Source organism: Salmo salar, chromosome ssa18 (assembly GCF_905237065.1).
Source record: "Salmo salar chromosome ssa18, Ssal_v3.1, whole genome shotgun sequence".
Lineage (NCBI taxonomy): Eukaryota > Metazoa > Chordata > Actinopteri > Salmoniformes > Salmonidae > Salmo > Salmo salar.
This window is the reverse complement of record NC_059459.1, coordinates 81,807,537-81,821,071: the sequence shown is the minus strand read 5'-3', so window position 1 is coordinate 81,821,071 and position 13,535 is coordinate 81,807,537. Positions and strand designations below refer to the sequence as shown.

At 42.3% G+C, this 13,535-nt stretch overlaps 2 protein-coding genes across 3 annotated transcripts; one reads left to right on the top strand and one right to left on the bottom strand.

Moving 5' to 3' along the window:
• Positions 1-3,485: 3,485 nt before the first annotated feature.
• On the top strand, positions 3,486-5,500 carry LOC123728673 (ladderlectin-like). The gene is made up of 4 exons (XM_045700616.1): positions 3,486-3,543; positions 4,163-4,335; positions 5,019-5,127; positions 5,275-5,500. The coding sequence occupies exons 1-4, from the start codon at positions 3,486-3,488 to the stop codon at positions 5,364-5,366; spliced, it is 432 nt and encodes a 143-aa protein (XP_045556572.1). The 3' UTR covers positions 5,367-5,500.
• Positions 5,501-8,255: 2,755 nt separating this feature from the next.
• Positions 8,256-12,830, bottom strand: LOC106578177 (equistatin). 2 transcript variants are annotated; one of them, XM_045701678.1, is made up of 5 exons: positions 12,738-12,830; positions 10,112-10,175; positions 9,314-9,436; positions 9,129-9,224; positions 8,256-9,002 (listed from the first exon to the last, which is right to left on the bottom strand). In XM_045701678.1, exons 2-4 carry the CDS (start codon positions 10,161-10,163, stop codon positions 9,145-9,147), a joined length of 255 nt encoding a protein of 84 aa, XP_045557634.1. In that variant the 5' UTR covers positions 10,164-10,175; positions 12,738-12,830; the 3' UTR covers positions 8,256-9,002; positions 9,129-9,144. The 2 variants fall into 2 exon arrangements, with proteins under 2 accessions (XP_045557634.1, XP_045557633.1); XM_045701677.1 differs by lacking the exon at positions 12,738-12,830 and adding an exon at positions 11,472-11,500.
• Positions 12,831-13,535: the final 705 nt, after the last annotated feature.

The window sequence follows — 13,535 nt, the reverse complement described above, 5'->3', positions numbered from 1 at the left end:
CATAGCACTGCCTGGAGTTTGATAAATGGCACTTGGATTGGAACCGGTGCTATTTCCTCCTTAAAGGGATAGTGCAATATTTTGGCAATTAAAACCTTTTTCTTCTTTCCCAGTCAGATTTTGTCTCTGCATGCAATTTGAAGGACTTTGAAGGTAGTTTTTCCAGTGATCACTAACTAGCGTCAGCGCAATGACTAGAAGTCTTTGGGATCTGCTCTCATATCTAGCAATTGTGCTGAAGCTACAGTAGTTAATTAAAAAACGTCCTTCAAACTAAAGAAAGAGGGCTAAATAGACCAAAATCTCACAATATCCCTTTAATAACACCTTGACCGGTCATCTTTCCTCCTCTCTTCTTCTCACCTAACCTCTCCTCTCTCATATACCTCTCTTCCCTCCTCCTCTCCTCCCCTAACCTCTCCACTCTCATATACCTCTCTCCCCTACTCCTCTCCTCCCCTCTCCCATACCTCTCTCCCCTCCTCCTCTCCTAACAACACAAACCCTGGTCCTACTTTCACTCTCCCTCCTCCAGACCTTCAGCTTTAAACATTTTGTCGACATTTAGAAAGTTTGCATAGAAAAAAGATGTGACAATTGCCTGCTACAGTGAGATTCTGTTGAACTGTCTTGTGTCGATAAAAACAACTGGACGTAATAACTTCACCCCCCCCAAAAAAAAAACATACCTAGAGTGTGGAATAAACAAGCGGTCTGTGCCAACGTACCGCCATGGTCTGTGCGAATGTATCATCATGGTCCGTGCCATGGTGGAACTTGCATTGTATGTCTGAAATAATTGTATGGTGAAACTTGCATCGAGCCTACCAGAAAAGCAAGGTGAAGCAATTCAGGCATTCTTGAAAGTCACAATAATCCTTGTCCTGAAAAAAAACTATTTTTATATTTGATTATAAAAAAATGCATGCAGTGGGCATAATAAAAGTCAAAATAAAACACTTTGCTTTTATAATTAAAGGATTGAATATTTATAGTTACGTGATAACATCACGTACCCCAACAAACAACGATTAATCAGACTCATTTTCCACAACAATTTGAACCCCCTTTTTGTTCCATTCTTGGACTTTACTGTTGTCCACTCATCTTTCTCGCTAACTGTACTCAACATACTTTCAACTTCAAATGACACTTTTGCTTCCGCCATCTCCACCAAACTCCTCACATAACTCGAGAGGGAGGGGTCTGACTCGATCTGTCCATAAAAAGGAGAGGAGGGAGAGGTAGAACTCAATTTCAGCCAAAGGGAGAGTGTGGTGTCTAATTTCTGCATTACCAAATGAGGGGGGGTACAAACACACCAGTCTCAGTTAAACTACATATTTAATAATTAAGATACTTTTGCAAAAGTACTTTCACCTTCAATAATGCACTCTCTCGAATGAACCAGGAAGGTCCCAACACAATGGCTACTGAGATATTTTATACCCAAGAACCACCTCTTCAACGTACATTGACGAACCACAAATCTTAGGAACAGTTCACAAAGTTTAAGTTTTGTATGAAAATACATCTATAAAACACAGCAGACAGCAACTGCTATCTCAACAGTGTTTATTATATAGACGAGTGTCTGGTCTTCCTAGAACTGTCCCTCCCTGGTACGGTATAGTACAAAACCATTAGCTCATGTCGTCTGGAATGCTTTCTAGGCATTCTTATCAAAATATACCATAAATCTCCTCTGTCAGTGCTATCTCATAGAGGCCCATCCTCAGTAAAACACCTCTTGTTCCCACTCCTGGACAAGCTCACTGAGGGGAGTGACTTGCGCCCAGACAATGTGGAGACAAATAATTGGTTCCCCATTAATCACGCCATCCCTTCACATGGTTTAAGAATAGGTAAAGACACATTCACATATGAAGACAATGTTTCATTCTGTCCTCCTCTCTTGCTGATATTCTGCATAGCAACAGAGACATGTAAAAAACAAGTCTGACCTCTCCCCTCTCTGTGCCCCAAGTGACTGAGCCCCAGCTAAGGGAAATGTGCAACAGTATCTCACATAAGCATATTATACTAATGAAACATCTTAATTATCTGTTACCCAACTAATTCTGATTCATCCACCACAAGAGTTAGAACTCAACTCACAGGCAGGATTTCATTAGGTGAGATTTCAACGTCTGTTCATCTAATACTGTATGTGACAGTATCCCAAATAGCCCTCAATTGCCTATGAAGTGCACTACTTTTGACCAGAGCCCGTAGTGAATATGTGGCCCTGCATTTGTTTTGAAGGATAATGCTAATTCCACAAACTCCCAATTACCCTCTGGACACGCCCCTCTCCTGCTAACTCACCACACCTGAACTCTCTCTGCTAATCACCAATTCCTCTTCCATTCCTTTGGTATAAAAGCAGCTTGTTCTACCTGGGTTTGTTCAGTAGTTGTGGTGTCCCAGTTCCTTTATTGGTCTGTTGTTGTTTGGCTAAAGTAAGTTCCTGCTATTGAAAAATGTATAGGGTTTTAATTTCCTGCGTTGTGGCATAATATCCTGTTCGTCCTAGCCCAGTATTAGACCTTTAATTTAACTGTAAGGGACTTGTTACAGCTTGTGAGATGAGACATGGTCCAATGATGGTACCTGCTAGCAGAATGAGTCTTACATCTATAATCCTGTAGACTGTTCTGCTCGGTTGCCTTTTGCACTGCGTCTCAGTGAACAACAAACTGAAATGCTGTTTTTACTTTCACCCCCCCCCCATCAAAACCTTAAATGGATTTCATGTTGTGCTCAGCTGTCTAGCTAATCCACCTCACCATATGGGCACCATGCAGGGCCATATTGGAAATAGAAGAAACATGGATGTGCAAAGCCAGAACGCAACATAGGCAGCCAAATTTGGATGGGTAGTGTATAAATTTGATTTAGTTATTGATCAGTGCTGTAAATGGTGACTTATCAGAACCATGTAATGTATTATGGATGGCTCTTCAGAGGTGGGACCCATGCTGCTAGCAGGTACCTCATAGAACCATGTCTAGCAAGCTGTTGCTATGGAATGACCTTATACCTTGATTCATTAATTGGTATAATATTGGGCTGTGGTGTAGCTTACTGGTCAGTCGTATGGTAATGTGGAGTATTCGATCCAGCACCACATGTTATCACAGCCTTTCCTGATGGCCATTTCACCTTACCTACTGGTGTTATAAGCCACTAAGCCTTATCTGCCAGCCTTTAATATTATGCTTTTATTTTTTGTTGGATAATAAAAGAACCAGAATTGAATATGGTTCAATAGCCAAAACTGCAGGGCATTTCTACATTTGGAATCTAGGCCTCTATTACTCCTGAATGAGTGGAGAGAAATACCTGCCCAGATATTCTCCTCAGCCCTGCTTAGGGAATAGGATGGCATTTAGAAAAGCAGACATATTCCTGTTCTAATCTACTGTATGTGGAGTTGAACCTGGTTTTGATGGCTTCACTCTTTGTTTCGCTCAAGAGACTCCATGACCATGTTGACTAGTCTTCTGATTCTCAGTGCTGCCTTTGCTCTAGGAGATGCAAGTAAGAGTCCACTCTTCTTGACTCATTCTGTATTTTTCTTGTAGCATAGGTGACTGACTGATCTACAAATAACATTGTAGCTGTGATTTGTACACTGGCCTTTAAAGCCGTATGTAACTTCTCCTTACAGATTCAATTCTAGAAGAAGACTTGTGTCCTTCCGGTTGGACCAAATATGGATCACGCTGCTTAATGTTTGTAAAGACTACAAGGAGCTGGCCTGAAGCGGAGGTATAACCCTTACTATCTACTGTGAATTTGAAGGGGAAGTGTAGTTGAAATTAGCTCTTTGACATTACCTTAACGGTAATACTTTCTTAAATGGCAACACATGACTGATGTGAAATACTGAACTTCCCTTTAAGATGGGAATTTTCTATACATATTTAATGTGGAGTCGTGCCTCCTGTATACTAGAACCCACAGGACATGGTTTAAGACTGAGGTGAACTAATATCTTTAAGATAATGTTTTTAAAAGGTTAATTAGTTGTGATGGTCAAGTCCAGAAGACAAATTCTCAGCAACACTGGCTAATACATGAAATGTCTTTGTTCCCATTACTGTAGGTAATATTTTTTAATTGACTTGCCTAGTTAAATAAATACTTTCTTCTCTAGCGGAACTGTGTCCCTTGGTGATAAACTGGTGTCTGTACCCAACGTTGAAGTACCTTGGCGCAAACCTGTCATCTGTGCACAGCTCCGAGGAGGATGAGTTTCTACAGGCGTTGGTCTTGGTCAAGACTGTTGGTTTCCCTCCTACCTGGATTGGCGGATTTTATTCTGTTAAGGTGGGACCATTAAGCACAGTGTTATATAGAGCCATTACTGCAAGGAACTCCGTTCCATCTCATATTGCTCAAGTGAAGAGCAAACCTGGATTCAAAAAATAAACGTGAGGTGTGGCATGTAGGCACCTGTAATTATTTTTCGTAGTTCTGTGTTAGTTGTTTAATGCTATTTTGTGTGGACCCCAGGAAGAGGAGCTGCTGCTTGTTAACAGCTACTGTAATGGGTTCCATACAAAATATCAAGAGTAGCCGTTAAGACCATGGGGCCAATAAAGGCAAGGCTGCTAGTTTGAATCCCAGAGCTCACTCCGTGAAATCTGATGTGCCCTTGAGCAACGCCCTTAACCTAATTGATCCTGTAAGTCCTTCTAGATGAGACTCTACTAAATTACATTTAACTGTCAACTTCAGTAGGAGGCTTTTATACACATGTGAAACGGTTCTAGTTAAGTATAAATGTGATCAATTCCAGACAGTCTTCTTGTAAACATGTGTGTGGTCTTTGAAATGCATTGGGATGATTGCGGATGTGAGGATTAGGCTCCACGTTGTTCGTTACACAAGCAACAGTCCCAGTCGGAGGGTTTTGAAGTAGTGGTAGCTTTAACTGTTTTGTTGTTTCAGGTGGTAGAGGAAGGACTACATTTAGTTTGTATTCTGAAATCCCACTTTCCCCCCCTCAGGACAGGCGGTGGTTCTGGAGCGATGGCTCCGACTTTGATCACCAGAACTGGGCAAAAGGAAGGCCTGATGCTGGTGCCAGAGAGGCCTGTATTCATATCAACTTTGGAGGTACAGTAATCCCAGTATCATTCATTGATCCAGTCATCAAATTAAACTTTATTCCCAGTTCATTCAACAATTGAATCTCATGTATACTTTCCTACTGTTGTGTGTCTGTGTACAGCTGACTATTTTGGTTCTGTGTTTCATCTTCAGGTCAAAAGCGCTGGAACAATGCTTTATGTGGAAGGAGCTTGCCCTCGGTGTGCTCCCTGAGACTCCTGCCGCTTCGCCAGACTATACATTAAAAGCAGCAATGCTATTCCGTAGTGTCTGCATCCTTAATACTTCATGGTAAAGTCAAATATTGTTGCTGCTAAATGAAGTTTCAGTTACTACACAAATGTTGGAGTTGTCTGCAGCCAATAAAATGTGTACACTATTTTGTCTCATGAGTTATTGAACATGATTGATTCGTTGTAGTTAGTACCTTTTCTTACTGGTCACCTGTGGGACTCAACTCACAACCCTGGCAAGTGCCATGCTTGACTGCGCCAAGTTCTTTTGATTATAAATGTTTCTTAAGTTGTGTGTTAAAGAACTGAGAAGGTCATTAAGTGTTATGCCTGTCCTTTGTCACCACTCAGCAGTGCCTTTGACTGCTGTGCCACTCAGGTGCAGGTTCCTGGAGTATCGTTTAGGAGTTCCCCCTAGTTACAATTTGAAGAACCCCTTGTAAGTGATCCTTGGAGAGAAAATAAAATCATGAGGTGACATGCAAGTCCAAATTTTCAGTGCCAAGAACCGTAAGGTTGTTCAAAGAACTGCGGACCTTAGAACTCTAGTTAAACCCCACATTTTTATTGTACTCTGACTAGGATTCAAAAGGCACTCGCACATCTATTTGCAGGTGCATGGTTTTGAATAAGACGAGAAAGAACACCGAACACTATGCTAGTCTGACTGCTCTAAAGCTGTACGTATCGCCCTCGTCAGAGCTTTCAGTGTTCACAACCTGCACCTCTATGTAGACATTGCTCCAACCACATCCGTTCAATGCATCCAATGGGGTTGGAGTATGAGAGAAAATAAGTGTTACCCAAAAATAACTGTGCGTTTCATGAGTATTCTAATAAAGTGTGAACATAACGTGTCAAACAAGACTAAAATCACAGAGAGGACATAGACCTATCAAGTAAGTTTCCGTACAAGAATAAAACATGAGTAAACTAAAGTGGCAGCATTAATTCATGTTCACATTTAAAACATAAATAGGCATTTCATCATTAAGACCTTTTGGGAATAATGAGGGTGAAAATCCCTAAACATTCTTCAAAAGACACTATGACCCCACCATCAAAAGATAAAATGGCGGTTGTTTTGCTTTTCACACAAGCCTCACAAGACTCATCTGAAGGTAGACCAGTTTAAATAATGAAAAGACATGTACACCCATCTAATACTGGGTTGGATCCCCCCCATTGCCTCCAGAAAAGCTTGAGTTCTTCAGGGCTTGGAAACATTGCTCATTTGGTATCAAGGGACTTAACGTGTACCAGGGAAACATTACACCTCCGCCACCAGCCTGTACCGTTGACACCAGGCAGGATGTGGCCGTGGACTGATGCTGCTTAGAGATTCATCGGGCCAGGCGATGTTTTCCACTCAATTGTCCAGCTTGCATGATACCTGACATTTTCTTTCATCAACTTGCTGTTTTCGCCCTAAAGTACTGCCACTGATTGGATGTTTTTTGTTTGTCGCAACATTCCCCTTGCTGACAGGTGTATAAAATCGAGCACTCAGCCATGCAATCTCCATAGACAAACATTGGCAGTAGAATTGCCTTACAGAAGAGCTCAGTGACTTTCAATGTGGCACCGTCATAGGAAGCCACCTTTTCAACAAGTTAGTTTGTAAATGTAAGTGCTGTTATTGTGAAGTGGAAAAGTCTAGGACCAACAACGGCTCAGCCACGAAGTGGTAAGTCACACAAGCTCACAGAATTGGACCGTCGAGTGCTGAAGCGCGTAACGCCTAAGTAAAAATCGTCTGTCCTCGGTTGCAACGCTAACTACCGAGTTTAGAACAGCCCGCTAGAAGCAATGTCAGCACAAGAACTGTTTGTCGGGAGCTTCACGAAATGGGTTTCCATGGCCGAGCAGCCGCACACAACCCTAAGATCACCATGCGCAACGGCAAGAGTCGACTGGAGCGGTGTGTATCTCACCGCAATTGAACTCTGGAGCAGTGGAAACGCGTTCTCTGGAGTGATGAGTCACGCGTCACCATCTGGCAGTCCGACGGACACATCTTGATTTGGCAGATGCCAGGAGAATGCTACCTGCCTGAATGCATAGTGCCAACTGTAAAGTTTGGTGGAGGAATAATGGTCTTCTGCTGCATACAATGACATTGTAGACGATTCTGTGCTTCCAACTTTGTGGCATCAGTTTGGGGAAGGCCCTTTCCTGTTTCAGCATGACAGTCCCCCCCCCCCCGTGCAGGTTTATACATAAATGGTTTGTCGAGATTAGTGTAGAAGAACTTGACTCAACCCCATCGAGTACTTTTGGGATGAATTGGAACGCCAACTACGAGCCAGGCCTAATTGCCTAAAATCAGTGCCCGACCTCACTAATGCTCTTGTGGCTGAATGGAAGCACGTCCCCCACAGCAATGTTCCCGACATCTAGTGCAAAGCCTTCCCAGAAGAGTGGAGGCTGTTATAGCAAAAGGGGACCAACTCCATGATTTTGGAATGAGATGTTTGACGAGCAGTTGCCCACATTGTTCTGGTCATGTGTGTTTTAGTTATAAAATAAACTAGTTAGAAAATTATAGGCTGAACATTTACTTAACCCTCTGAAGTTATTCATTTCACTTCTTGGATGTCCTGTTCATATAGGGCAATGACGTGAATAACCGATACTTTAATGCTAGCTAATACTGTACATTTGTCATTTAGCAGACACTCTTATCCAGAGCGACTTACAGTAGTGAATGCATACATTTCTTCTCATACTGGCCCCCCGTGGGAATCGAACCCACAACAACCCTGGCGTTGCAAACACCATCCTCTACCAACTGAGCCACCATTTTCATACAAGTTACTTCCCTGCCTCCAAATATTGGCATGACGTACCCTAACCATTAATAGATCATAGTCTGGCCCTAAAAGATCAGATGGCAGCAAATGACGAAGAGCATGTCATTTATTTTACAGGATGATAGAATGCATGAAGCAAACAACGCAATGATTTAGTGAAATGTGAAGATGTAGATTCAGTAAAGGGGTCTTTCATCCCTCAGTGGCCTGGAACAATTCTTCAGCCTCAGAGTAGCATGGTTCTGATTGTGGACTCTGCTGAACTCCTGTATATATTGGAATGACATGTTGATGTCTATAGAGAATGAAAGCTGCCATATAAAGACAAATCCACAAAGGAAATACTGACAGATTTGATTCCACAGTCCAAGTCCTCCAATCAGAGTTAGGATGCTAATATTTGTAAACTCTTTCAATTGTGTTCTGTGGGTGTCACTGAGTAAGCTGATGCCCCATATCATGGACCCAAGAGCCATAGGCATTAAAAAGGCCTTGCCTGTGTAAACTAACCCCACAACCCCCTTAACGGCTGTCCAACTTTTGTCAGAGTGATTAGAGGGACAATAGAGTGCTGAGTACCAGGCTACTAATGACCATCACCAGCATCAGAGCTTGGAGAAGCCTAACTACTACATGGTCACGTGGAATTTGACTGTCTTCATGTCCTGTAACCGCCGCTGTGGTGGTAATACAGTCCTACTCCTTCCTCTATTTCCCAGAAATGGACTGGTTCAGATAAATTGTTCAGCATATCACACCAACAATAAAGTAAGTAAATACAGTTTAATCTCTGGATTCCGTCATGTATTTATTTGTATGGAATGTGAATCAGTTCCTGTAGAACAGTAAAGACAACTGTCAGTCTTCTACATCTTTAGTTCCAACACCTTTCATCTACAATTAGACACATCAAGAACCAGCTGCAAGAAGTAACATTTAGTGAATGATTATATACACACACCTTGGGGGAACAGTTGCTAGCAGTTGATAGCAGTGCCTGGTGGGGTCTCTGTACCCTGGATCTTCTGTCCGTAGCTGGTCACACACCAACAGTAACCTACCAGAAAGACATGTTGCATATACAATATATACACATTGAATTATCACATTCAAGTGAATTTCGTGTGCATGTGCGTCACTGTTAACCTGTAGAGCCCGAACATTGCTCAGGGGTGTATTGTCCATTGTCGTCACACGTGGGGACGTAGGCTCCAGGTGGGCCATGTTTAGCGGCATCTCTAGCATCCTCACAGGGTCGTATCATAGCATCTGGACACAGGTAACATACATTGTAATGTAGACATCACATTACAGGAAAATGTACGGACAGAATATACATTTCTGGAATCTTGGGTTGCGTCCCATATGGGCCCTGGTCAGAAGAAGTTCATACGGAATAGGGTTCCGTTTCAGATGCAACCTAAATATTGAAGTTCTGCTACTTGTTTAAAAGCCCTGTGCAGTCAATTCTGTTTCTGTGTTCCATATAACAGCTGATGATACTAAGACTGGAAATTGTATCAGTGTTATTTCCTGATAGTTGCTAAACAAACCTATCGTAAATCCAGTTGAATGATCAAACCATTCATATCAGTATACCTCAGTCCAGCATCTAGACGCCAATATACATCTCTGGAAGTAGAGGAGTGGCAGGTAGCCTAGCAGTTAGAGAGTTGGGCCAGTAGGTCAAGTCAGTGAGCTGACAAGTTCATATATCCGTCTATGTTCCCTTCAGCAAGGCACAACCTTCATTTCTCCAGTGTCAAGGTTGATAATGGCTGACCCCTCATAGGGTGTCCCATGGAGAACCGGTTATGAATATTAACGCATTTCCAATTCACACCTGCGTATTAATACCTACATGTGTGTGAAGTAGGACAGAGCAACACCAACTAATGTTTATATTAAAATGTGGTGAGTAGGTGTGAGCTACGTCACTCTTACCTCCCAGAGCAAAAGCTGTGCTGACAAGCAGAATGATGGTCAATATCGCCATGGTGATAGTCTCCTGAGAGAGAGACCAAGAGCGAGATTAGTTGAGCATTTTAAATCTGGAATGGCTGTGGGTACTAGAGGAGAGGTTAAGGAAACCCACTGTTACTGTCAAAACTTAATCAACTGCCAAAGCAGAATTTTCTAAACCCAGTACTGAGGACCCCAAGAACCAAGTATGGGCAACACGGTGCTACTAGTCTTCTGCCAAAACGCATGTATCATTTCTTCAACCACACAATAGATTAGCCTGGCACACAGGAATATGCATCCTTCCCAAATGGCTCCTCACTCCTTATGTAGTGAACTACCTTTGATGAGGGCCTACAATGCACTACATAGGGAATGGGAAGCATTATAGATATTGTCAGAGACTACCCATTTACTGCAAAGGTACGGATAAGTCTATGCTCTTAAATTCAGGGGGCCGCTCCACAAAATGGCACAACTATATAGTGCACTACTTTTGACAAGGGCCACATAACATTAAGGTAGAATTTGAGATGCAGATCGTCTATTAAATAACGATGCACTCTCACAAGGGATTCACTGGGTGTCTCTGAGTTACGGTCTACTTCTTCCAACAGGACCTGTCACAGGTGTGACTAGTTGCCTCATTAACCCAATGAGCGGTCCCGTTGTCGGGCCGTTAGTTAGTGGTGTAAAGAACTTATTTAAAAATACTTTAAAGTAGTACTTAAGTCATTTTTTGGGTGTCTCTTTACTATTTATATTTTTGACAACTTTCACTTTACATTATTTTCAATGAGGTACCTGCTAGCAGCATGGGTCCCACCTCTGAAGAGCCATCCATAATGCACTAGATGGTTCTAGTAAGTCACCATTTACAGCACTGATCAATAACTAAATCTAGTTTATACACTACCCATCCAAATATGGCTGCCAATGTTTTGTTCTGGCTTTGCACATCCATGTTTCCTCTACTTCCGTTCTGGCCCAGCACAGTGCCCATATGGTGAGGTGGATTGGCTAGATAACTGAGTACAACATGGAATCCATTTTTGATTTGAAAGTAAAAATAGCATTTCATCGTTTCTAGTTCACTGAGACGCAGTGCAAATGGCAACCAATCAGAACAGTCTACAGGATTATAGATGTAAGACATTCTGCTAGCAGGTAACATCATTGGATCTTGTCTCATCTCACAAGCTGTAACAATTTCCTTACACTTAAATTAAAGGTTTAATACTGGACTAGCAACACCATAACAATACACAAGTTAGGATGAACAGGATATTATGCCACAATGCAGGAAATGAAAATCAGAGCCGTTTCAATAGCAGGAACTTACTTTAGCCAACCAACAGGCCCAATAAAGGAACGGGGACACCACAAACTCTGAGCAACCCCAGACAAAACAAGCTGCTTATATACCAAAGGAATGGAAGAGGAATTGGTGATTAGCAGAGTGAGTTCAGGTGTGGTGAGTTAGCAGGAGAGGGGCGTGTCCAGAGGGTAATTGGGAGTTTGTGGAATTAGCATTATCCTTCAAAACAAGTGCAGGGCCACATATTCACTATTGGCTCTGGTCAAAAGTAGTGCACTTCATAGGCAATTGAGGGCTATTCGAGATACGGTCACATACAGTATTAGATGAACAGATGTAGAAATCTCACTTTCTGAAATCCTGCCTGTGAGTTGAGTTCTAAGTCTCCCTCCTCTCCTTTTTAAGGACCCATCCAGTCAGACCCCTCCCTCGAGTTATGTGAGGAGGTTGGTGGAGATGGCGGAAACAAAAGTGTCGTTTGAAGTTGAAAGCAGATTGAGTACAGTTAGCGAGAATTGAGTCTGATTAGTCGTTGTTTGTTGGGGTACGTGATGTCATCACATAACTATAAAAGCAAAGTGTTTTATTTTTACTTTTATTATGCCCACTGCATGCAATATTTTTTTATATCCAAAAAACACGTATACAAAACACAGGGCTGAAACCTGAGTACCTCGAATAAATACACGGGACAAGACTCGTAATCATCTATGCACAATACAAGCGACACAAAAGCTAACACAACAAGGCACAGGTACTCACACGACCAACTACCAATGGACATTGGAACAATAAATCAATTGAGAACAAAGGGCAAACTTATACAATTACTAATCAGGGGAGAATATGGGGACCAGGTGTGAGTAATGACAGTTCAGTTCCTAGAGGCCGGTGACGTAGAACTCCGAAACTGGTGCACAGAAAGAGCAACAGTACCGGAGGGATCCGTGACAGAGAGGTTAAGGAAACCCTGTGTTAGCTGCAAAAATGATGCAACTGGTAAGGCAGCATTTTCTCAACTCGGTCCTGGTCATCCCAGGTATCATCTCTTCAACCACAGACAATAGATTCTCCTAGCACACAGGAACATGGATGCTTCCCAAATGGCTTCTTATCCCCTATGTAGTGCACTACTTTGGACCAGGACCCACAGTGAACTAAATAGAGAATAGCTCAGGGCCACAAAGCTAATATGGACCCTTGTCTAAAGTAGCTCACTACATAGGGAATAGGAGGTCAGTTGGGACGCAGACAGGGACAGTATTAGATGAAGAGATGTAAAAATCTCACCTTCTGAAGTCTTCAGTTGTAGCTTCACTTCTTCAGAGGTCTTCACTGGGTCTCTCTCTGTCCTGCCTGTGAGTTGAGTTCTACCTCTCCCCCCTCTCCTTTTTAAGGACCCGTCCAGTCAGACTCCTCCCTCTTTTTTCTCAATCTATCTCTCATCCTTCAAACCTCTGCATACTTTCTGTCCAGCCCAACACCTGCTGGACCTGTCCAACATCTACCGGTTTGACAGGGTTGGGGTCAATTCAAAGTGAAGGTATTCAACTTTTGTAACACATTCATGTGTTGCATATTGGGTCACAATATGGTTATGAAGATACTTAATTCTACCTAATTGAAGCTGAGGAAGATGTAGTCTGAAGTGCATTATAATGTCTTGGAAACACAATGACATTTCAGAATGAGATAAATAATGAGCAGGAAAACCTTTTGTCATCATTGTGATGTCACCAGATAGACTTTAGATGCAACTTTAACTATAAGCTCTGGAATGTTACATTCATTTTAATTAACTGCCAACCCTGCTGTCTGTCTTATTGACCTTTTGCCCCAGAATGTTGGGCATCTGATCGTAGAGCTCCAATGAATAGCAACTGTCGTCAAGTCCAACACCTTGGACAAGCTCATGTTTAAAACACATGAAATTCATTGAGATGATTACAAAAAGGTAGAGTTTTCATTGAAAAACAAATAGTTCAAAATGGCTAAATACTTACTTCTGTGATTCCTGAAATGACGTAGGACCAGCAGCATTCCTTTGTGAGGAGGAGAGAAGGTGGGAGAGGGTGAATAGCTAGCGTG